General features: G+C 41.6%; 1 protein-coding gene across 1 annotated transcript in view; it reads right to left on the bottom strand.

Moving 5' to 3' along the window:
* Positions 1-961: 961 nt before the first annotated feature.
* The window catches only part of RGS7BP (regulator of G protein signaling 7 binding protein), a 309,940-nt gene continuing 287,816 nt past the window's right edge, over positions 962-23,085 (bottom strand). Inside the window, exon 6 of the mRNA XM_053701326.1 lies at positions 962-1,160. Coding sequence (XP_053557301.1) covers positions 1,069-1,160 — 92 coding nt within the window. The 3' untranslated portion in view covers positions 962-1,068. The remainder of the gene's footprint in view (positions 1,161-23,085) is intronic.

Genomic DNA, 23,085 nt, shown 5'->3' with positions numbered 1-23,085 from the left:
GTAGACACCATGCTTCAACTTTCTATGACAACAATATATGAGAATTTCCATACGGTCAAGGAGGATATATCTATAGATCTAAAGAGAATTTAGTTTACTATATTCATATATAGTTCAAAATTGTGAAAATCACACCATTGGATTCAAAGAAAAATACTGATTTTCATCATGGTTACAACATATTTACAAGCCATATATACTTTATCATAATCTGGTATATAGGATATAAATTTGGTTGAGGTCTTGGAAAAAATCCTGGTGCATTGTGGAAGACTAAGTATGATTGTTACAAGAGAAATGCAAAATAGAATGTGATTGGTTCAGCAGCGAAATCACATACTTTCATATATAACCTCCATGGTAAATGGCTGATAATAATAATGCTTTCCTTTAGTACAATACACACATAGAGCAAAGCATCTTGCATATTTATTTAACGCACTGTGCACGTAAGAAGTGCTTTTGTAGATATCTATTAGAACCTTTACAGCAAGTCACTGATAGTTGTATTTATAACATGCTATATATCATTACAATGTTAATAAAACATGTTTACTTTCAACTCTTTCTCTCTCTTTTCTTTTACAGTGATAGCATTAAAAGGAAATGAAACCCAATTATTTTTATTTATGATTCCGATTGAGAATACAATTTTAAACAAATTTCCAATTTGCTTCTTTTATCTAATTTGCTTCATTCTTTAGATATTCTTTGTTGAACAAATAGCAATGCACAAGTCAATCATACAAGGCATCTATGTGCAGCCACCAATCAGCTGCTACTGAGCCTATTTAGATATGCTTTACAACAGAGGATATCAAGAGAATGACACAAATTAGATAATAGACGTAAATTAGAAAGTTGTTTAAAATTGTATGCTCTTTCTAAATCATGAAAGAAAAACATGTGAGTTCCATGGCCCTTTAGCCTTGAAACAAAGGAAGAATTGCAATGAGGCAGTTTAGGCAACACTGAAAACATCATGAAAAACCAACCTCCATACAATTTATGACTGCAAAGGTCAAATAATATTGTATTCACAGCAAAAAAAATGGCTTTTTAAAGTTTTTAGCTTGAGATGAGGCAGCACAGTCCAAAGAATCTCCTCTTCCTTCTTCTTACAAGTGGATAATTTGTTAGGTTCAGAAGGCTACTATCATCTGTAATGTAAACAAATGACATGCATTTTATACAACAAATTGCAGCTGGTATAACAAGTCATTGAAAACACATTAAGGTAAAGACAGAGTATATGTATGAAAAATTGCTCTTTAAGGTTTACTTTTGTATTTGAAACAACCTTTGTTCTTTGAAACCACAACCCATTAAAATAGGCTGAGCTTGCAAGTAAATCAGATTTCCTTAGTTTATCACTTTTTTGTACACACACATGCTTCTTTATATTATCTCTTCTACCTTTTGCTGGGAGTGTAATTTCTTCTGTTGGCTATGTTTACCCAGGTAAACTCTCAGCATAGGTAGGGATACCACAGGGAAAATTAGCTATTTCAAATGCAGAACTAAAGTAAAATGAGCTATTTTAATACACTTCAGCAGATAAAATAAAGTAGAGGAAAATATAGGATAAACTGCCCGTTTTAACATATGGATTTACAATTATTTTGGCTTAAATTGCTGCTTTTAAAATAAAAATGATCTTCATGGAAAATTCAAGTCAAATGGGATTTTTCTTATTTCAAAATATGTAAATTTAAAAGACATTAAACTCAACAATGCATTCCAATAAAATGTGTAATTATGCATGATTACAAAACAATTATATTCCCGTTCATTATTTTGCACCCCTGTAATTAAGTCTGAAAACCCGAGGGAGTGAATTGCAAGAATTCAGGACCCTTAAATTCCTGCACAGCGAATGGCTGAGCTTGTCCCTTATTGGCCACAGCAGAAAGAGATAAACAACATTCCATAGACCTTTCAATGGATGTGCCCTAGTCCTGCAGAACAATGCTGCTAATAATTGCTGATCAAAAAATAAATAGTTCCTTTAAAAGGAACATGAAACACAGCATTTTTATTTCATGATTCAGAGAGAGCATACAACAACTTTCCGGTTTACTTGTATTAACTAAAGATGCTTTGTACTCTAGGTATCCTTTGTTGAAAAGCATACATAGGTAGGCTTAGGAGCAGCAATGCATTACTGGGAGCGAGCTGCTGATTGGTAGCTGCACATATATGACTCTTCTCATTGGCTCACCTGAACAGTTAGCTCCCAGTAGCGCATTGCTGCTCCTTCAACAAAGGATACCAAGAAAATGAAGCAAATTAGATAATAGATATAAATGGGAAAGTTGTTTAAAGCTGTGTGATCTATCTGAATCATGAAATAAAAATGTGGGGATTCATGTTGCTTTAAGTATGGCAAATAAATGTAAGAATATTTTTAAATACAGTAACTAATTTGTATTGTACCTAAAATAAAAAAATGTATGAAATTATTATTGTCAATAATAGAATAAACCTATATTTCTTTCATGGTTGTGAGAGTCCATGAGCCATTACTTGTGGGAATTCAACTCCTGGCCCCTAGGAGGAGGCAAAGATAACCAACATTATGCAAGCTTTTAATCCCTCTCACCTCTCTGGTATCCCAGTCTTAACAAAAACCAAGACAAGGAGAACATTAGAGAAGTAGGAAAGGACAAGCAGGGAAAATGAGGTGTATACTATGGGGTATATTTATCATAGTGCGAGCGGATATGATACAATGTAGCATATCATGTCCGCTGCACATCGATAAATGGCGACAGAATACGCTGTCGGCATTTATCATTGCACCAGCAGTTCTTGTGAACTGCTGGTGCAATGCCACCCCCTGCAGATTCGCGGCCAATCAGCCGCTGGCAGGGGGTGTCAATCAACATGAACGTATTCGATCGGGTTGATTTCTGTCCGCGGCCTCAGAGGAGGCGGACAAGTTATGGAGCAGCAGGTCTTTAGACCGCTGCTTCATAACTTCTGTTTCCGGTGAGCCTCAAGGCTCGTGCGGAAATAGGAAGCATCAAACTCCATACGGAGCTTGATAAATCGGCCCCTAAAACTGTGTCCAATTGAAGAAATATAATAGAACAGGTTGTGTGGACTTTCACCACCATGAAATAAATTAATCAATCATCAGGTAAGCATACATTTTGTTTTCTTTCATAAGGTGGTGAGAGTCCACAAACAATTACCTGTGGGATCTAATACCTAAGTTGTGGAGGGGAAAAAATTAAGACAGGCACCCATTTACCAGCCACTAGGATAGTAGTATTCTTCCGAAAAAACTATATTAAAAGAAAAGAGAGAGTAAAGAAGACCAAGTTGCTGCTGTGCAATCTACATAATAGAGGAAATAATCTAGTAGAATGGACAGTAAAATGTCCTGCTTCCAATCCTATACTATAAAAGGCCAAGTGTGTTTGTCCGAAGTTGTCATGCGCAGTAGAGACAACACGAGGACAAACACACCTGGCCTTACAATCCCTAAGTGTCTGCAGTTCGAGCAGAAGTGGGCATGGCCGAGTGTGGATGGGGGCGTGGTCGAGCATGAAGGTGGCGTGACCGAGCGTGAAGTCCCGTGAAGGGGCGTGGCCGAGTGTGAAGGGGCGGGGCCAGGCTGCCTGTGAAAGTCCATGCAGACTGAGAGCTCAAAACAGCTCAAAAGAGGGGAGAGAGGGGGTAGGGAAAAGATAAGAAAGGTGAAAGAGAGATCAAGAGGGGAGAGAGAGATCAAGAGGGGAGATAAAGAGAGGAGATAAAGAGAGCACAAGAGAAGGAGAGAGACAGCAAAAGAGAGGGGGAGAGAGAGCAAAAGAAAGGGGAGAGAGAGATCAAAAGAGAGGGGGAAAGAGAGAGAGAGGAGGGGAAAAGAGAGAGAGGGGGGAGGGGGGAAAAGAGAGAGAGGGGGGAGGGGGGAAAGAGAGAGAGAGGGGGGAGGAGAGAGATAGATCAAGAGGGGCGAGAGAGATCAAGAGGGGAGATAAAGAGGGAGAGAGACAGCAAAAGAGAGGGGGAGGGAGAGCAAAAGAAAGGGGAGAGAGAGAACAAAAGAGAGGGGGGAAGAGAGAGAGAGGGGGGAGGAGAGAGAGAGAGAGGGGAGAGAGAGAGCACGCAAAAGAGAGGGGTGAGAGAGAGAGCACAAAAGAGAAGGGTGAGAGAGAGAGCGCAAAAGAGAGGGGTGAGAGAGAGAGCACAAAAGAGAGGGGGAGAGAGAGAGCGCAAAAGAGAGGGGAGAGAGAGCGCAAAAGAGGGGGGGGGAGAGCGCAAAAGATGGGGGAGAGAGAGAGCGCAAAAGAGGGGGGGGGAGAGAGAGAGCGCAAAAGAGAGGGAGGAGAGAGAGCTCAAAAGAGAGGGGGAGAGAGCTCAAAAGAGAGGGGAGAGAGAGCGCAAAAGAGAGGGGGGAGAGAGAGAGCGCCAAAGAGAGGGGAGAGATAGATCAAGAGGGGAGATAAAGAGAGCACAAGAGAGGGAGAGAGCGCAAAAAAGAGAGGGGGGGAGAGAGAGAGCGCAAAAAAGAGAGGGGGGGAGAGAGAGCGCAAAAGAGAGGGGGGAGGAGGAGAGCGCAAAAGAGAGGGGTGAGAGAGAGAGCGCAAAAGAGAGGGGTGAGAGAGAGCGCAAAAGAGAGGGGTGAGAGAGAGAGCACAAAAGAGAGGGGGAGAGAGAGCGCAAAAAGAGAGGGAGAGAGAGCGCAAAAGAGGGGGGGAAAGAGAGAGCGCAAAAGAGGGGGGGGAGAGAGAGAGTGCAAAAGAGAGGGGGAGAGAGAGAGCTCAAAAGAGAGGGGGAGAGAGAGAGAGCTCAAAAGAGAGGGGGAGAGAGAGAGAGCTCAAAAGAGAAGGGGAGAGAGAGAGCTCAAAATAGAGGGGGAGAGAGAGAGCTCAAAAGAGAGGGGGGAGAGAGAGAGCTCAAAAGAGAGGTGGAGAGAGAGAGCTCAAAAGAGAGGGGGAAAGAAAGCGCAAAAGAGAGGGGGAGAGAGAGCAAAAGAGAGGGGGAGAGAGCGCAAAAGGAGGAGAGAGAGCGCAAAAGAGGGGGGAGAGAGAGAGAGCGCAAAAGAGGGGGGAGAGAGAACGCAAAAGAGAGGGGGGAGAGAGAGAGCACAAAAGAGAGGGGGAGAGAGCGCAAAAGAGAGGGGGGAGAGAGAGAGCAAAAGAGAGTGGGAGGGAGAGAGCGCAAGGGGTGGGACCGCTGTACCCTGCAAAAAATGGCCCATGTGAACAGGCTTTAGTACTAGTAAAGCCATATTTAAATACTAGGAAGCTAAAGAAACAAATGTAGTGCCCTGACTCATACGTGGACAAATTAATTTTTAAATACTATGTAGGATGACAATAAATTTTAAATGCTCATTAAAGGACAAAGAATGTGAACTACAATGTCCTAACGGAAAAAAAATACAAATAAAAGACAAATAAGATGAATATTAAACCCATTCATAATCTCAAAAGAGTTTAAAAAACCAATAAGGTTCTCAGGAAGAGAACATCTCTTAACTATTAAAATAACTCACTGGATCTAGAAAAAATATCTGAATGTCAGAGACTTTATAAGAAACTTGAAGGTAAATTGTCTAAGAATTGAAAAAAATCCTAACTTCTAAAAAAACCATGTTAAAATAAGAGAAAAAAAATCAAAACTAGTGATAAAAGTAACTTGTTACAGGCTTCCTATCCTAAAAAAAAGTCCCAACTATTGTTGCCATTAAACTGATAGGCCTGAGATAAAAAAAAAAAAAAAAAAAAGAGGATACTGAAGGATAAAGAACAAAAATTAAAACTGATAAAATAGGAAATAGCTGTAGAAAGCTTCAGAAACTGAGATTAACTAACCCTAGTTCTGGCTAAGCACCTGGAATAGAGAGGATTAAACAAAAGACTATAAGGTCTAAATGTGAACCAAGTCATGGAATCACAAACTGGTATAAACCATTTGAAGAAGAAACCCTTTTCCCAGAAGAAGCAATAGTAAACTGAAGCATCCGCCTCACAAAAATTCACTCTAAAAGTTTTAATGCAGAAGAGTACATAATTCAGATCAAGTCAAATTCAAGTGACTTCCATTATTGGTAAGGAAAGTAGAAAATCCATTCTGAAAATAAAAATATGACAAATCAGTGATTTTGACTGACTTGAAAAACAGGGACAAGTATCTCCTTTGAGAAAAAAGGCCAAGTCTGAGAAGAAGAGTGGCCAAAGTACGAAGATATTAAACTGTAACCTTGCTTACTGAGGAAACCAACTCACTGTGCTTTCCTCAAATCCCAGAATGAACCCCAACCCAAGAGACTGGCATCAGTAGAAAATATTGTCCAAAAAGACAAATAAAATATACCTCCAGAAGACAGGAGTGGAGAACAAACCACAAATGAGCAGTCTAAAAGGATTACTAAGAATTATATTTTCATTTTAAAGCAATTAGCAAGCCAAATTGATAAGGCCAGAAAATTGGACCTGCATTGATCCGTAAAAGCAAGTCGCATGGTATAGTCTACAAGGACTCTAAAAAATAAAACTCAAAACTAAATGGAACCAAGAAATATCCTGAGGCCAACAAAGAAGTTACCAGAACCTGTGCAAAAATCTGGGAGCTACAGTAAGTCCCAAAGAAGAGCCACAAATAGAAAAGGTTTGTCTAGAATTTGTCTTCAGGCCTCCCTAACAGGCTAGATTTTGAGGATATCTGAACTGGAGCACATGTGAAATAATCAGCTGATAAGTAAACATGATTATTTTACCTACTTTCACCCCAGGTAATCTCGAAAATCTGGCCTGTAATTTAGTGAAAAGGAGGAAAATTATAGGTACCTAGACTGACTAAGGAATGAAAATGGTTATTAAAATCAAAATTTCCCTTTAGGCATCATGTCCTGAGGAAGAAACTCATAAATCCTCTAGTAGATAAAGTATACTATGAAGACCATGTCTCTGTTGATCCTGAAGTGAGCTACATAGCTCTTCTGAGTGGACTGCAAAAACATAAATTATGTTTACCTGATAATTTTATTGTTTTCCGATGGAGAGAGTCCACAGCTGCATTCATTACTTTTGGGAAATAAGAACCTGGCCATCAGGAGGAGGCAAAGACACCCCTGCCAAAGGCTTAAATACTCCTCCCACTTCCCTCATCTCCCAGTCATTCTGTAGAGGAACAAGGAACAGTAGAAGAAGTATCAGGGTGAAAAGGTGCCAGAAGAATAAAAAACAAGACGCCACACATAAAAAGAACAAAGACAGGTGGGGAGCTGTGGAGTCTTTCCAACGGAATAAAAGAAAATTATCAGGTAAGCATAATTTATGTTTTTCTTCCTAAATGGAAAGAGTCCACAGCTGCATTCATTACTTTTGGGAAAACAATACCCAAGCTATAGAGGACACTAATTGCCAAAACAGGAGGGTACAATAGGCGGCCCATTTTGATGGCACTAGGCCTTAAACCGCTTACCAAAAAAAAACAAACCCTGCTTCGTCCGAAGCCTTGAAAAACAGGAAGGGAAAAGGCTCCAAGGACACTTACAAGCAGATAGCCTGGAAGCCTAGCTAGAGACCACAACATCAGACTCAATTGAGCCAACAGTCCTCTGGGAGACACCATTGCCCAACAGTCGGTCCCCCACACACCCCTTACTAGCTAAGGGAACCCCAGCCGAACTCCCAAAGGAATAAGGCAAGGAAGAACCAAATGGAAACCGGAAGGTTACCATAATGCCAGAAGAGGAAAACCCCCAAATTGAACCCAGCTCACAAGACCTAAATAGGTCCTGACAACAAGGGGAGGCAACACCCAATCCAAATAGAAACCACAAGGTTTAGAACTAGGTAGCAGAACAGAGAAAATTTTCTCCCAATATCCTGCAAAGGATTGGAACAGCTAGCTAACACACGATCAAGGCGCAAACAGCTGCAGCTGGTTTCAAAGAGCAACCCCTCACTTGCCAGGCAGCAAGTCAACCAGCGCCTAGGGACAACTGAAAACGGAGACCAACATCCTCCGAACTCAGGACACTGAAGTTTTCAGGCAAAATTACATGCAGCAGACCAAGACAAAGGTAAACACCTGAGTCAAGAACATGCAGCCATCCTCATGATGACACAGAGAAAGTCTTGCTAGAAACGGCTACCAAAATGTAGAGTGCTAAACCTCCACTACAGAAGGTACACACTAGGCAACCGAACCGGCAGACCTACACATAGGTGTCGAAAATAAAAGGAGAGCCCAGAACCTCAACAAGAACCAATGCACCCCCAAGATCCGAGAAGAACAACAGATCTCAGGACATACCTCCAGCTGGGCCAGCCCAAGCATCGGTAGGTCTTAAACCAGGGTACCAGAAAAACACCATCTCAACAGTGCTTGGAAGCCAACCCGAAACACCACATGGAGACCATCTACAAGGCCATAGACCTAGAGATCTAGCTAAAGGCTCAACATAGACTCAAGGCAGAGCCAGCAACTCTCCAAATGGACAGAACAACCCAGAGAGGGTACCTCTCTCCGAAATAGGTTAACCCGCCTGTCCCAACCTCCTGAAGACAGCAGAAGCCCTAAGATAGGGACCACATTTCCGAAAGAAGGATATAAGCCCCCCCCAGACAAAGGGGGCCGGCAAAAGGGTCGGAAGGACAGAGCACCTGCCCCCAGAACACAGCCATAAGCTGAACTGAGAGAACAAATCTCCAACACCCTGATCTGGAAGGAATCCCCTGAAGATCTGAATGTGCTAGCACACAGACAAGGTGCCATAACTGCAGCGGTTCCACAGCGAACCCCTTTGCTAGCAGATCAGCGAAGCCATCACACTATTTCACCAAGCCGACCAAGGGAAACCGACCAATAGGCAAAAGGCAAGCCCAAGAGGCATCGGCCCCAAGAAAAACCTGGTCAACTGAACCAGTTCAACTAATAAACAGCTTGCTAGCACACAGTCAAAGGTGCAATACAGCTGCAGCTTGTTTCAAACTGCAAACCTTCCGCTTGCTAGGCAGCTAAGCTAACCATCAGGATACTACAGCTGGCTGTACACAGCCCAAGTTACCTGGAACTGGGGAACTCCAGACCAGTTCTAGATCCTAACAGTCTGGTACAACCCACAATGGGATCCACAAAGGAAACGCTGAGTGAGAACCTCAGCCACCAGAAGAACCAGAGTGAAGAGAGGTCAGAGCCCCCAAAATAGGGCTGGGCGATATGGGCAAAAAAAAAATGTAATCGCGATTTTCTTATAAATGACTATAACACCTTCATTTTGCATTCTAAAGTTTATTTAACACTACAGAATCTTAATGTGCATGTTTCTCAATGTCCAATACACTCTTGGAGCATAAAAATACAAACCACAAAATAGTTAAAATAAAATTTGCTGCCTGTGATGTGATTAAATAGTAGCCACTAGCCAGTTATTAGGTCTTATGACACGCAACATTGTCATGTTTTCTTGGACAGTCATTCAGTGGACAGTGGTATGATTAACAAATGAAGCAGTATAAGCCACATACACACAAAATTATATATATATATATATATATATATATACATACACACACACACACATATATAATATACAATCACATACACAGTTGCACACAGATATATATATATATATATATATATATATATATATAAACATTGTAGATGCAGTTAAGTTAACCCAGTAGCAGAGGGGACTGCAGTTTTAGCCTTTTTGGGAGCCATGGGGTTAACTGCATCTGCTATGTATTTGCGCTGTTTCTAAGAGGAGCAGGAGATTGTGTGAGAGGTTCCATAATGTTTACATACCCTAAGTTTCAGACTACAGACGTCCCTAGGGGGAAATATAAGTAAGTGGCTTTCTCTTCTGTTCATTCCTGCATGTGCTCTGCTTTTAGACTTCTAGATTGTTCGGCTGCTTATCAGAACAGCAAGTGAAAGTAAATACAGTAAATACAGCCATTTTACAAATGTGTGCTAAAAGCAACCACTAGATGGAGCTGGTTTGCAAGAAATCACAAACAAATCAATATTACAGCCACTTCTGAGGATTTTTTTATTTAGCAAAACATTGCAAACTCTTGCGGTTTTAAGATTGCGGCTATTAATCAATGTTTTAAATCGCATATGCGACTAATCGTGCAGCCCTACAACAAACAATCAAGAACCCAGAAACTGAGATCCCCCTGTCTGATATAAAAACCAGACCCCCGGGAGATAACCAAACAATGTCCAAGTAAAACAGACAATGAAAAAAACTTGCAAGTCCCGACCAAAAGACAAGACCACCCCTTGCCAGAGTCCAACGCTCCAAGGAGCTAAGGAAGCAAAGCCCGAACTAAGGTCACTGGAGCCCTAGGCGGCAACCAAGATCAAGGGGATACTTCGAGGACAAAGTCACTCGAACAAAGGCTAGTCTCCACATCACCCCCCTAAAAACAGAGGAGAAGATGAAAGGATTCGGAGCAACCCCCACCTCCGGGGAAGAAACCGTAAACAGAGCTCAAGGAGACCACGCTGCCGATGTCCCTACAAAGGAACCAACTCCTGAAGGGAACTAGTTCCCCCTAAGGAACCCGAGGGACAGACGAAGTCCGAAAGGTCTCAAGAGAACCACAGCAGGAACAAGTCCAAGGACAATTCCAGAGCCTTAGAAGACCAAACTGCCCAAAATGGCGGTAAGGAGGCACTAAGCCTCCAATCCTCCCAAGAGAGGAAAGAAACTATATGCCCCAATGAAATCGGAGCAAAAAGAGTGACGCAGTGGAACTCTACTGACCCGATCAACCAGATTGAAGGCTGAATAAGGACTGACACAATCCTCCTTTTAGAGAGCATAGCTGAACTTGTAAAGAAAAACAAGAAAACACACAAATAATAATTGTGAGCACTCAGCCCCCTACTGGACCAGCCAGGCAGGACAGGCGCCACCTGTCTTAATAAGCCACAGGACAGAAGATCTAAATCCCAGCAGGACCTGCCGCAGCTGGGGTCATAACTGTCAAGCTGCCTAAATCTTCCATCAGAGGGGAAGGTAAAACAGAAAAACATAGGACTAACGTGTCCCTTAACAAACTTCCGAAGAATAAACCAGAGAGAATTGATCCCAGAAGTTCCCGAAGGAAACACATAATCAAAATAAAAGACATCCTAACCGGATAAAAGAAAATATAAGGCAACCCGTAGGTTAACGCCCAGGAAGAAGACAGGCATACCCGCAGGAACAGCCACATGGAACCCTGATCTTCCAACAAAAACTGGGAAAGATCTCAATAAGCAGACATTTTGGAGATTACATCATCCCCTCATTCCTAATGAGGCGAGCCATTCAAAGTAGAATACTGCGGATTCCCGTATCCGTTAAGGATAGGATCCACTAATAACTCAAAAACGTGTCTGAGTAAAACACGAAGACGCGCTATTCTGTAACGAAAGGCACAACACTCAGGGACAGCTACACCTGCAGGGAACTGTATAGGCCCACCGAAGGCCGGTAGACCCGGGACAATCGGGCACAACCATGAACGCAAATAAATGTCTAGACTTTGCAGACGCATAATCGACAAAAATATAGTGAAAACGAGCTGCAACCTCTGGGGGGAACAAGCCGCATATGTAGTAGTAGAGAGCAGTAGGGAACTTGCCTCTCGGAGGACAGAACCCCCAGAGGCGGATGGCTCAGCAGACCCCTGATCCCGAGGAACAGGGTGCTCTAATACGGCATATCGAACAAAACTGATTGACTTGTGTCAACGTGGCCAATTCAATTTGCATTCTTCACAAGATGAAGAATCTGAAATTTGAACAGTCCCAGTATCAGAATCCTCCATAACTAGATAACTTAAATGGCACCTGACACCCCCAATGGCTGGGGCACTCACCACCTCCTAGCACCAGACACCAGCAGACTCTAATTTTTCAGTCACCACATGATCAGGAATGCGGAAATGGAAGACCAGAACATAAACACGTCCAGTCACAAGGTGAACCGTACAGTCCAAAAAAAGCGCGCCCAACCATAAAGTTGCATCACTACCAGAGGCCTTTATGTTCTAAGCCAAGAGCCCAGTTAACACTACACATAAGCAGATTGAATCACATAAACATGATTAAAAAAAACCCTGATCAATAATCCCCCTTGGGAGAAATTAACCCTCGATTCCAAGATACCACAGGAGACTGACTGAGGCCCTATATTTATATACTTAAGTCCCGCAAGATAGTTCCTTATGGGAAACAAAAAGTTACAGTACATTCTGATGAAGTAAAATGATCTTACAGGAATCTACGCCGTGGAACAGGAACACGGCCCTTGAAGTGTGACGAATAGTAGCAGCGCCTCTGCCATGGACTTGAGAGAAGAAAGCAGGCAGCGAAGTGAAGTTCGACAACGCTGATTGCTTGTGGAGCTGTTAATATGAGTCGGGATGGTTTCGCAGAAAGACTCTACCTGCATCTCCGGACTCTAACTTTCATCCAGGCCCTCACTGAGAGACTGATTACTTAACGCCCCCGTCCCATGTCTAAGAGTACTACCCTCCATAAGAGACAAAAACAAACTTCTGACACTTCTCTGCCAACCTCCTGGGACGAAAGGCAAAGAATGACTTGGGGATGAGGGAAGTGGGAGGAGTATTTAAGCCTTTGGCTGGGGTGTCTGCCTCCTCCTGGTGGCTAGGTTCTTATTTCCCAAAAGTAATGAATGCAGCTGTGGACTCTTTCCATTTAGGAAGAAAAACCATATTTAAGCATTAATTCAAATGACTGAAATGATATTGCAAGAACAAATTTGCTGACTTTAGAAAATTCAAAGGATTCTGAATTCTACAATAGTAGAAGGTTTTGAAAGTAAATCAAAGAAATGGTTAAGAAAATTAGCTATAAATTAAGCCAGTAATTATAAAGCTGTTTAAAAACATAAATTTATATCTTACCTGATAAATTAATTTCTTTCATGGTGGCGTAAGTCCACGACCTGTTATATATGTGAGGCAAAGAGGAGGCAAAGTTTCCCAAATTTCAAAAGCCTATAAAACTCCTCCCACCTCACTTATACCTTAGTTGGCCATAGCCAAGTGGTAAGGTGTTTAGAAGTGTTTAGAAGGAGAAAAAGCCAAAATTAGGAGCAGGGAAAAAAGAAGTATTTAAATAAAAATTAATCCCAAACAAGTAGGGGCTCGTGGACTCTAGCCACCATGAAACATGAATTTATCAGGTAAGATATAAATTATGTTTTCTTTCATATAGGTGGCTAGACCTGTTACGTATGGGAATTAATACCCAAGGTGTGGAAGTCCATGAGTAACAAAGGGAGGGATTAAAATAAAAACAGCCTTTTTCTTCCGCTGAGAAATTAAATCCATAACCCAAAAATGATACAGTATATATTTTATAACAAACTCAAAATATAGGCACAATTATCAAACTGACAACTGTCTGAAGGACCCTTTTACCAAAGGCTGCTTTTGATGAAGCAAAAACAGGTATGCAGAGAAGACCAACTGGCCACTTTGCAAATTTGACCAACTGAAGCCTCATTATTGAAAACCCAAGATGTGGCAACTGATCTAGTAGAATGAGCTGTAATGCTCTGTGGCAGAGGCTGACCCGCTTCAAAAACATAATTTATGCTTACCTGATAAATTCCTTTCTTCTGTTGTGTGATCAGTCCACGGGTCATCATTACTTCTGGGATATAACTCCTCCCCAACAGGAAATGCAAGAGGATTCACCCAGCAGAGCTGCATATAGCTCCTCCCCTCTACGTCACTCCCAGTCATTCGACCAAGAATCAACGAGAAAGGAGAAACCAAGGGTGAAGTGGTGACTGGAGTATAATTTAAAAAATATTTACCTGCCTTAAAAAACAGGGCGGGCCGTGGACTGATCACACAACAGAAGAAAGGAATTTATCAGGTAAGCATAAATTATGTTTTCTTCTGTTATGTGTGATCAGTCCACGGGTCATCATTACTTCTGGGATACCAATACCAAAGCAAAAGTACAACGGATGACGGGAGGGATAGGCAGGCTCATTATACAGAAGGAACCACTGCCTGAAGAACCTTTCTCCCAAAAATAGCCTCCGAAGAAGCAAAAGTGTCAAATTTGTAAAATTTGGAAAAAGTATGAAGCGAAGACCAAGTTGCTGCCTTGCAAATCTGTTCAACAGAGGCCTCATTCTTAAAGGCCCAAGTGGAAGCCACAGCTCTAGTAGAATGAGCTGTAATTCTTTCAGGAGGCTGCTGTCCAGCAGTCTCATAGGCTAAACGAATTATGCTACGAAGCCAGAAGGAGAGAGAGGTAGCCGAAGCCTTATGACCTCTCCTCTGACCAGAGTACACGACAAACAGGGAAGACGTTTGTCGAAAATCCTTAGTTGCCTGCAAGTAGAACTTGAGGGCACGAACTACATCCAGATTGTGTAGAAGACGTTCCTTCTTTGAAGAAGGATTCGGGCACAGGGAAGGAACCACGATCTCTTGATTGATGTTCCTGTTAGTTACTACCTTAGGTAAGAACCCAGGTTTAGTACGCAGAACTACCTTATCTGAATGAAAAATCAAATAAGGAGAATCACAATGTAAAGCTGATAACTCAGAGACTCTCCGAGCCGAAGAAATAGCCATTAAAAATAACACTTTCCAAGATAACAACTTTATATCAACGGAATGAAGGGGTTCAAACGGAACTCCTTGTAGAACGTTAAGAACAAGGTTTAAACTCCATGGCGGAGCAACAGTTTTAAACACAGGCTTGATTCTAGCTAAAGCCTGACAAAAAGCCTGGACGTCTGGATTTTCTGACAGACGCCTGTGCAACAAGATGGACAGAGCTGAGATCTGTCCCTTTAATGAACTAGCCGATAAACCCTTTTCTAAACCTTCTTGTAGAAAGGACAATATCCTAGGAATCCTAACCTTACTCCAGGAGTAACCTTTGGATTCGCACCAGTATAGGTATTTACGCCATATCTTATGGTAAATCCTTCTGGTAACAGGCTTCCTAGCCTGTATCAGGGTATCGATAACCGACTCAGAAAAAACCACGTTTTGATAAAATCAAGCGTTCAATTTCCAAGCAGTCAGCTTCAGAGAAGTTAGATTTTGATGTTTGAATGGACCCTGTATCAGAAGGTCCTGTCTTAGAGGTAGAGACCAAGGCGGACAGGATGACATGTCCACTAGATCTGCATACCAAGTCCTGCGTGGCCATGCAGGCGCTATTAGAATCACTGATGCTCTCTCCTGTTTGATTTTGGCAATCAATCGAGGAAGCAGCGGGAAGGGTGGAAACACATAAGCCATCCCGAAGTTCCAAGGTGCTGTCAAAGCATCTATCAGAACCGCTCCCGGATCCCTGGATCTGGACCCGTAGCGAGGAAGTTTGGCGTTCTGGCGAGACGCCATGAGATCTATCTCTGGTTTGCCCCAACGTCGAAGTATTTGGGCAAAGACCTCCGGATGAAGTTCCCACTCCCCCGGATGAAAAGTCTGGCGACTCAAGAAATCCGCCTCCCAGTTCTCCACTCCCGGGATGTGGATTGCTGACAGGTGGCAAGAGTGAGACTCTGCCCAGCGAATTATCTTTGATACTTCCATCATTGCTAGGGAGCTTCTTGTCCCTCCTTGATGGTTGATGTACGCTACAGTCGTGATGTTGTCCGACTGAAACCTGATGAACCCCCGAGTTTTTAACTGGGGCCAAGCCAGAAGGGCATTGAGAACTGCTCTCAATTCCAGAATGTTTATTGGTAGGAGACTTTCCTCCTGACTCCATTGTCCCTGAGCCTTCAGAGAATTCCAGACAGCGCCCCAACCTAGTAGGCTGGCGTCTGTTGTTACAATTGTCCAGTCCGGCCTGCTGAATGGCATCCCCCTGGACAGATGTGGCCGAGAAAGCCACCATAGAAGAGAGTTTCTGGTTTCTTGATCCAGATTCATAGTAGGGGACAAGTCTGAGTAATCCCCATTCCACTGACTCAGCATGCACAATTGCAGCGGTCTGAGATGTAGACGTGCAAAGGGTACTATGTCCATTGCTGCTACCATTAAGCCGATCACCTCCATGCATTGAGCTACTGACGGGAGTTGAATGGAATGAAGGACACGGCATGCATTTAGAAGCTTTGTTAATCTGTCTTCTGTCAGATAAATCTTCATTTCTACAGAATCTATAAGAGTCCCCAAGAATGGAACTCTTGTGAGAGGAAAAAGAGAACTCTTCTTTTCGTTCACTTTCCATCCATGCGACCTTAGAAATGCCAGAACTAACTCTGTATGAGACTTGGCAGTTTGAAAGCTTGAAGCTTGTATCAGAATGTCGTCTAGGTACGGAGCTACCGAAATTCCTCGCGGTCTTAGTACCGCCAGAAGGGCACCCAGAACCTTTGTGAAGATTCTTGGAGCCGTAGCCAATCCGAATGGAAGAGCTACAAACTGGTAATGCCTGTCTAAGAAGGCAAACCTTAGATACCGGTAATGATCTTTGTGAATCGGTATGTGAAGGTAAGCATCCTTTAAATCCACTGTGGTCATGTACTGACCCTTTTGGATCATGGGTAAGATTGTCCGAATAGTTTCCATTTTGAACGATGTAACTCTTAGGAATTTGTTTAGAATCTTTAAATCCAAGATTGGCCTGAAAGTTCCCTCTTTTTTGGGAACCACAAACAGGTTTGAGTAAAACCCTTGTCCTTGTTCCGACCGCGGAACCGGATGGATCACTCCCATTAATAACAGATCTTGTACACAGCGTAGAAACGCTTCTTTCTTTATCTGGTTTGTTGACAACCTTGACAGATGAAATCTCCCTCTTGGGGGAGAGAATTTGAAGTCTAGAAGATAACCCTGAGATATGATCTCTAGCGCCCAGGGATCCTGAACATCTCTTGCCCAAGCCTGGGCGAAGAGAGAGAGTCTGCCCCCTACTAGATCCGGTCCCGGATCGGGGGCCCTCGATTCATGCTGTCTTAGGGGCAGCAGCAGGTTTCCTGGCCTGCTTGCCCTTGTTCCAGGACTGGTTAGGTTTCCAGCCTTGTCTGTAACGAGCAACGGCTCCTTCCTGTTTTGGTGCAGTGGAAGTTGGTGCTGCTCCTGCTTTGAAATTCCGAAAGGGACGAAAATTAGACTGTCTAGCCTTAGCTTTGGCTTTGTCTTGAGGCAGGGCGTGGCCCTTACCTCCTGTAATGTCAGCGATAATTTCTTTCAAACCGGGCCCAAATAAAGTTTGCCCTTTGAAAGGTATATTAAGTAATTTGGACTTAGAAGTTACATCAGCTGACCAGGATTTTAGCCACAGCGCCCTACGTGCCTGAATGGCGAATCCTGAGTTCTTAGCCGTAAGTTTGGTTAAATGTACTACGGCCTCCGAAATGAATGAATTAGCTAGTTTAAGGACTCTAAGCCTGTCCGTAATGTCGTCCAGCGTAGCTGAACTAAGGTTCTCTTCCAGAGACTCCATCCAAAATGCTGCCGCAGCCGTAATCGGCGCGATGCATGCAAGGGGTTGCAATATAAAACCTTGTTGAACAAACATTTTCTTAAGGTAACCCTCTAATTTTTTATCCATTGGATCTGAAAAAGCACAGCTATCCTCCACCGGGATAGTGGTACGCTTAGCTAAAGTAGAAACTGCTCCCTCCACCTTAGGGACCGTTTGCCATAAGTCCCGTGTGGTGGCGTCTATTGGAAACATCTTTCTAAATATTGGAGGGGGTGAGAACGGCACACCGGGTCTATCCCACTCCTTAGTAACAATTTCAGTTAGTCTCTTAGGTATAGGAAAAACGTCAGTACTCGCCGGTACCGCAAAGTATTTATCCAACCTACACAATTTCTCTGGTATTGCAACAGTGTTACAATCATTAAGAGCCGCTAAAAACCTCCCCTAGTAATACACGGAGGTTCTCCAATTTAAATTTAAAATTTGAAATATCTGAATCCAATCTGTTTGGATCAGAACCGTCACCCACAGAATGAAGCTCTCCGTCCTCATGCTCTGCAAGCTGTGACGCAGTATCAGACATGGCTCTAGTATTATCAGCGCACTCTGTTCTCACCCCAGAGTGATCACGCTTGCCCCTTAGTTCTGGTAATTTAGCCAAAACTTCAGTCATAACAGTAGCCATATCTTGTAATGTTATCTGTAATGGCCGCCCAGATGTACTAGGCGTCACAATATCACGCACCTCCCGGGCGGGAGATGCAGGTACTGACACGTGAGGCGAGTTAGTCGGCATAACTCTCCCCTCGCTGTTTGGTGAAATTTGTTCAATTTGTACAGATTGGCTTTTATTTAAAGTAGCATCAATACAGTTAGTACATAAATTTCTATTGGGCTCCACCTTGGCATTGGAACAAATGACACAGGTATCTTCCTCTGAATCAGACATGTTTAACACACTAGCAAATAAACTAGCAACTTGGTTACAATCTTATTTAACAAAAACGTACTGTGCCTCAAAGAAGCACTAAACGATTAACTGACAGTTGAAATAATGAACTGAAAAAAACTGTTAAAGCATCAATCCTGAAAACAACACAACTTTTAGCAAAGGTTTGTTCCCATTAGTAAAGTAACAATAATTAATTTTGAAATGTAAAAATTACAGAGCAACGTTTTTTAATCACAGTCAATATATAAGTCTCACAGCTCTGCTGAGAGAATCTACCTCCCTTCAAAGAAGTTTGAAGACCCCTGAGTTCTGTTAGAGATGAACCGGATCATGCAGGAAATACAAGAGTAACTGACTGGAAATTTTTGATGCGTAGCAAAGAGCGCCAAAAACGGCCCCTCCCCCTCACACACAGCAGTGAGTGAGAAACGAAACTGTCACAATTAAAACAAGCAACTGCCAAGTGGAAAAATAATGCCCAAACATTTATTCACTCAGTACCTCAGAAAATGCAAACGATTCTACATTCCAGCAAAAACGTTTAACATAATAAATACCTATTAAAAGGTTTAATATACTTTTTACAGAGTAATTCCAGTGAAGTACCATTCCCAGAATACTGAAGTGTAGAGTATACATACATGTCATTATAACGGTATGGCAGGATTTTCTCATCAATTCCATTCAGAAAATAAAAACTGCTACATACCTCAATGCAGATTCATCTGCCCGCTGTCCCCTGATCTGAAGCTTTTACCTCCCTCAGATGGCCGAGAAACAGCAATATGATCTTAACTACTCCGGTTAAAATCATAGTAAAAACTCTGGTAGATTCTTCTTCAAACTCTGCCAGAGAGGCAATAACACGCTCCGGTGCTATTGTAAAATAACAAACTTTTGATTGAAGTTATAAAAACTAAGTATAATCACCATAGTCCTCTCACACATCCTATCTAGTCGTTGGGTGCAAGAGAATGACTGGGAGTGACGTAGAGGGGAGGAGCTATATGCAGCTCTGCTGGGTGAATCCTCTTGCATTTCCTGTTGGGGAGGAGTTATATCCCAGAAGTAATGATGACCCGTGGACTGATCACACATAACAGAAGAAATAAGCTTTGTGAATGAAAAGTTTCAACCAAGAGGCTAAAGAAATAGCAGAGGCTTTCTAGCCGTTCTTCTTAGTACAAGAAAAAAGAACAAACAGACTAGAAGTCTGTCTGAAATCCTTAGTAGCATCAACATAATATTTCAGTGCTCTAGCAACATCAAAAGAATGTAAAGATCTTTACATTCCCTATAAATGTTGTGTGAGGAAACCTCACCTTTACCTTGATGGAATATCCGATAAGGAGACTCGCAAGAGAGAGTAGATAATTCAGAAACTCTTCTAGCAGAAGAGATAGCCAAAAGAAACAATGCTTTCCAGTGGAAATAGACATAAAACTTTGAAATTTGTCAGAAGAAAATCTACTACTTATTTGAAGTTCAGAGTGCTAATGCATTGTCATGTGCTATCCGACGGTGAGAAAGGAGTTAACCCTTGTGCTGCCAAAACTCTGAGTGGCACGCACAAACCGGCACATTAAATGTTTGCTTGTCATAAAGCTTTGGGAGAGAGAGCGCAGTTATTCAGTAACGTGCTAAGCCGCCGCTCAGAGGACACATTCAAGAGCTTGGGAGTGCTCTCTGTAAAAAAGTAAAACAATTTTCACAGTGTTGCATAGTTAAAGTGTTAAAACCATTGCAAAGACAAAAAAAAGTGAATAAAAACAGCCAATTTGCTGTCATTATAAGCTAATGCACAATTACATTACATGAATCTAAAATGTATTACACATTAAAGAAGAGGCATATAAACACATAAACATTAACATGTGTATAGTATATATGGTTTAAATCTGTGTGTAACCTGGCATGTCCCTTGGATATGCTATACATTATGTAATATTTCTATTAATAGCTTGTGGGCTATATGAGTGCTTTATACTTACCTGTATAGCACCCATTCTTCCATGCTTACCAGCTTCAAAGAAGACTGTGCCTAGTAGAAAATCCCATCCAGTGCTACGCAAGCAACAGCAGAGGATTCTTGAGAGGAGTACAACAATGACCAAACAAGAGTAGGCTAAGGGACAGGTCTCCATGACACCTGTGGCAGGCATGTGACTAAATCCCATAGGGAAATATAGTGTCACTACTCAGAACTCAATACACCCTTGTGTCAAAGATCAGCTGTCTGAGGGAGGGATAACAGGTCTCACAAAGTTCTTAGAACCCCTTTAATTTCTCTTCAGTTTATAAAAAATTGGAGCGAGGAAGTGAGGCAGCATATGAACACTTTCTGATGAAGTAATGATTAGTAAGAACCAGGTTGGTACTTGTTAACCCACCATATATTTCGGTTGGTGGGCCCAGCTGGCACACGGATACGTTTTTTTTTTTATCTTTTTGGCCCATCTGACCCTTACCAGCGAAAACTAACGAATGAAAATATTGTGTCCTACCTAAGTAGGATAACCTGAAAGGAAATTTATACAGTTTAACATATGACACAGACCCTTTCAGGAATCACCTCAATATGAGGAGATATAAGCTACGGCGTCCTAACACAATAATATATATGTGATACGTAGGACAATGCATGAAGTTGTAGATTTAACTCAAACAAAAAAACAAGGAGAAAAATAGTCTCCTCAATATGAAAGGACATAAATAGATAACCTGATATGCCTGAGTAAACTATACTCAGAAAATAAGCACACAAAAAAAATAATGTCATATTTAAAAATCCTTAAACATAAAGGATCACTTTTAAATAGAAGTAATAATAATAGGCAGCCATTAAGCCCATATATAAATAAAATATGGCAGCGTCAAGGTTACTTAGAAAATTTACGGCTCAATTTAGAGTTTTGTCGGTAACGACCCGCGTAGTTAACGCATGCTTTTTTTTGGCCGCACCTTTTAAATACCGCTGGTATTTAGAGTTCACAGAATGGCTGCGTTTTCAGTGCGTTAGGCTCCAAAAAGGGAGCGTAGAGCATAATTTACCGCCACTGCAACTCTCGATACCAGCGGTGCTTACGGACGCGGCCAGCTTCAAAAAACGATTCCCCCATAGGAAACAATGGGGCTGTTTGAGCTGAAAAAAAACCTAACACCTGCAAAAAAGCAGCGTTAAGCTCCTAACGCAGCCCCATTGTTTCCTATGGGGAAACACTTCCTAAGTCTGCACCTAACACTCTAACATGTACCCCGAGTCTAAACACCCCTAACCTTACACTTATTAACCCCTAATCTGCCGCCCCCGCTATCGCTGACCCCTGCATATTATTATTAACCCCTAATCTGCCGCTCCGTACACCGCCGCAACCTACGTTATCCCTATGTACCCCTAATCTGCTGCCCCTAACACCGCCGACCCCTATATTATATTTATTAACCCCTAATCTGCCGCCCCCAACGTCGCCTCCACCTACCTACAATAATTAACCCCTAATCTGCCGACCGGACCTCACCGCTACTCTAATAAATGTATTAACCCCTAAAGCTAAGTCTAACCCTAACACTAACACCCCCTAAGTTAAATATAATTTAAATCTAACGAAATAAATTAACTCTTATTAAATAAATTATTCCTATTTAAAGCTAAATACTTACCTGTAAAATAAATCCTAATATAGCTACAATATAAATTATAATTATATTGTAGCTATTTTAGGATTAATATTTATTTTACAGGCAACTTTGTATTTATTTTAACCAGGTACAATAGCTATTAAATAGTTAAGAACTATTTAATAGCTACCTAGTTAAAATAATTACAAAATTACCTGTAAAATAAATCCTAACCTAAGTTACAATTAAACCTAACACTACACTAGCAATAAATTAATTAAATAAAATACCTACAATTATCTACAATTAAACCTAAAATTACACTATCAATAAATAAATTAAATAAAATACCTACAAATAAATACAATTAAATAAACTAACTAAAGTACAAAAAATAAAAAAAGCTAAGTTACAAAAAATAAAAATATTAATTACAAACATAATCAATATATTACAACAATTTTAAGCTAATTACACCTACTCTAAGCCCCCTAATAAAATAACAAAGCCCCCCAAAATAAAAAAAATGCCCTACCCTATTCTAAAATTAAAATAGAAAAGCTCTTTTACCTTACCAGCCCTTAAAAGGGCCTTTTGCGGGGCATACCCCAAAGAATTCAGCTCTTTTGCCTGTAAAAAAAACCATACAATACCCCCCCCAACATTACAACCCACCACCCACATACCCCTAATCTAACCCAAACCCCCCTTAAAGGGACATTATACACTCATTTTTTTTTCTTTGCATAAATGTTTTGTAGATGATCTATTTATATAGCCCATAAAGGTTTTTTTTAAAATAAATGTATAGTTTTGCTTATTTTTAAATAACATCGCTCTGATTTTCAGACTCCTAACCAAGCCCCAAAGTTTTATGTGAATACTGTCAGCTACCTTCTCCAGCTTGCTCCTGTTTGTGTAAAAGGTCTTTTCATATGCAAAAGAAGGGGGGGGGGGGAGTGTCTTATTTGCCACTTGCAGTGGGCTTTCCAGCTACCTTTTCAACAGAGCCAAACTGACAGCTTCTAAGTAAGTTTTTAAACAGTTTTATACTGGATTTTTATATCCGTATCTGTGCATCTTATTCTTTATAGTAGTGTCTATTACAT

Source organism: Bombina bombina, chromosome 2 (assembly GCF_027579735.1).
Source record: "Bombina bombina isolate aBomBom1 chromosome 2, aBomBom1.pri, whole genome shotgun sequence".
Classification (NCBI taxonomy): Eukaryota; Metazoa; Chordata; class Amphibia; order Anura; family Bombinatoridae; genus Bombina; species Bombina bombina.
Note: the sequence above shows the minus strand (reverse complement) of the source record. Positions and strands in the feature narration are given on the sequence as shown.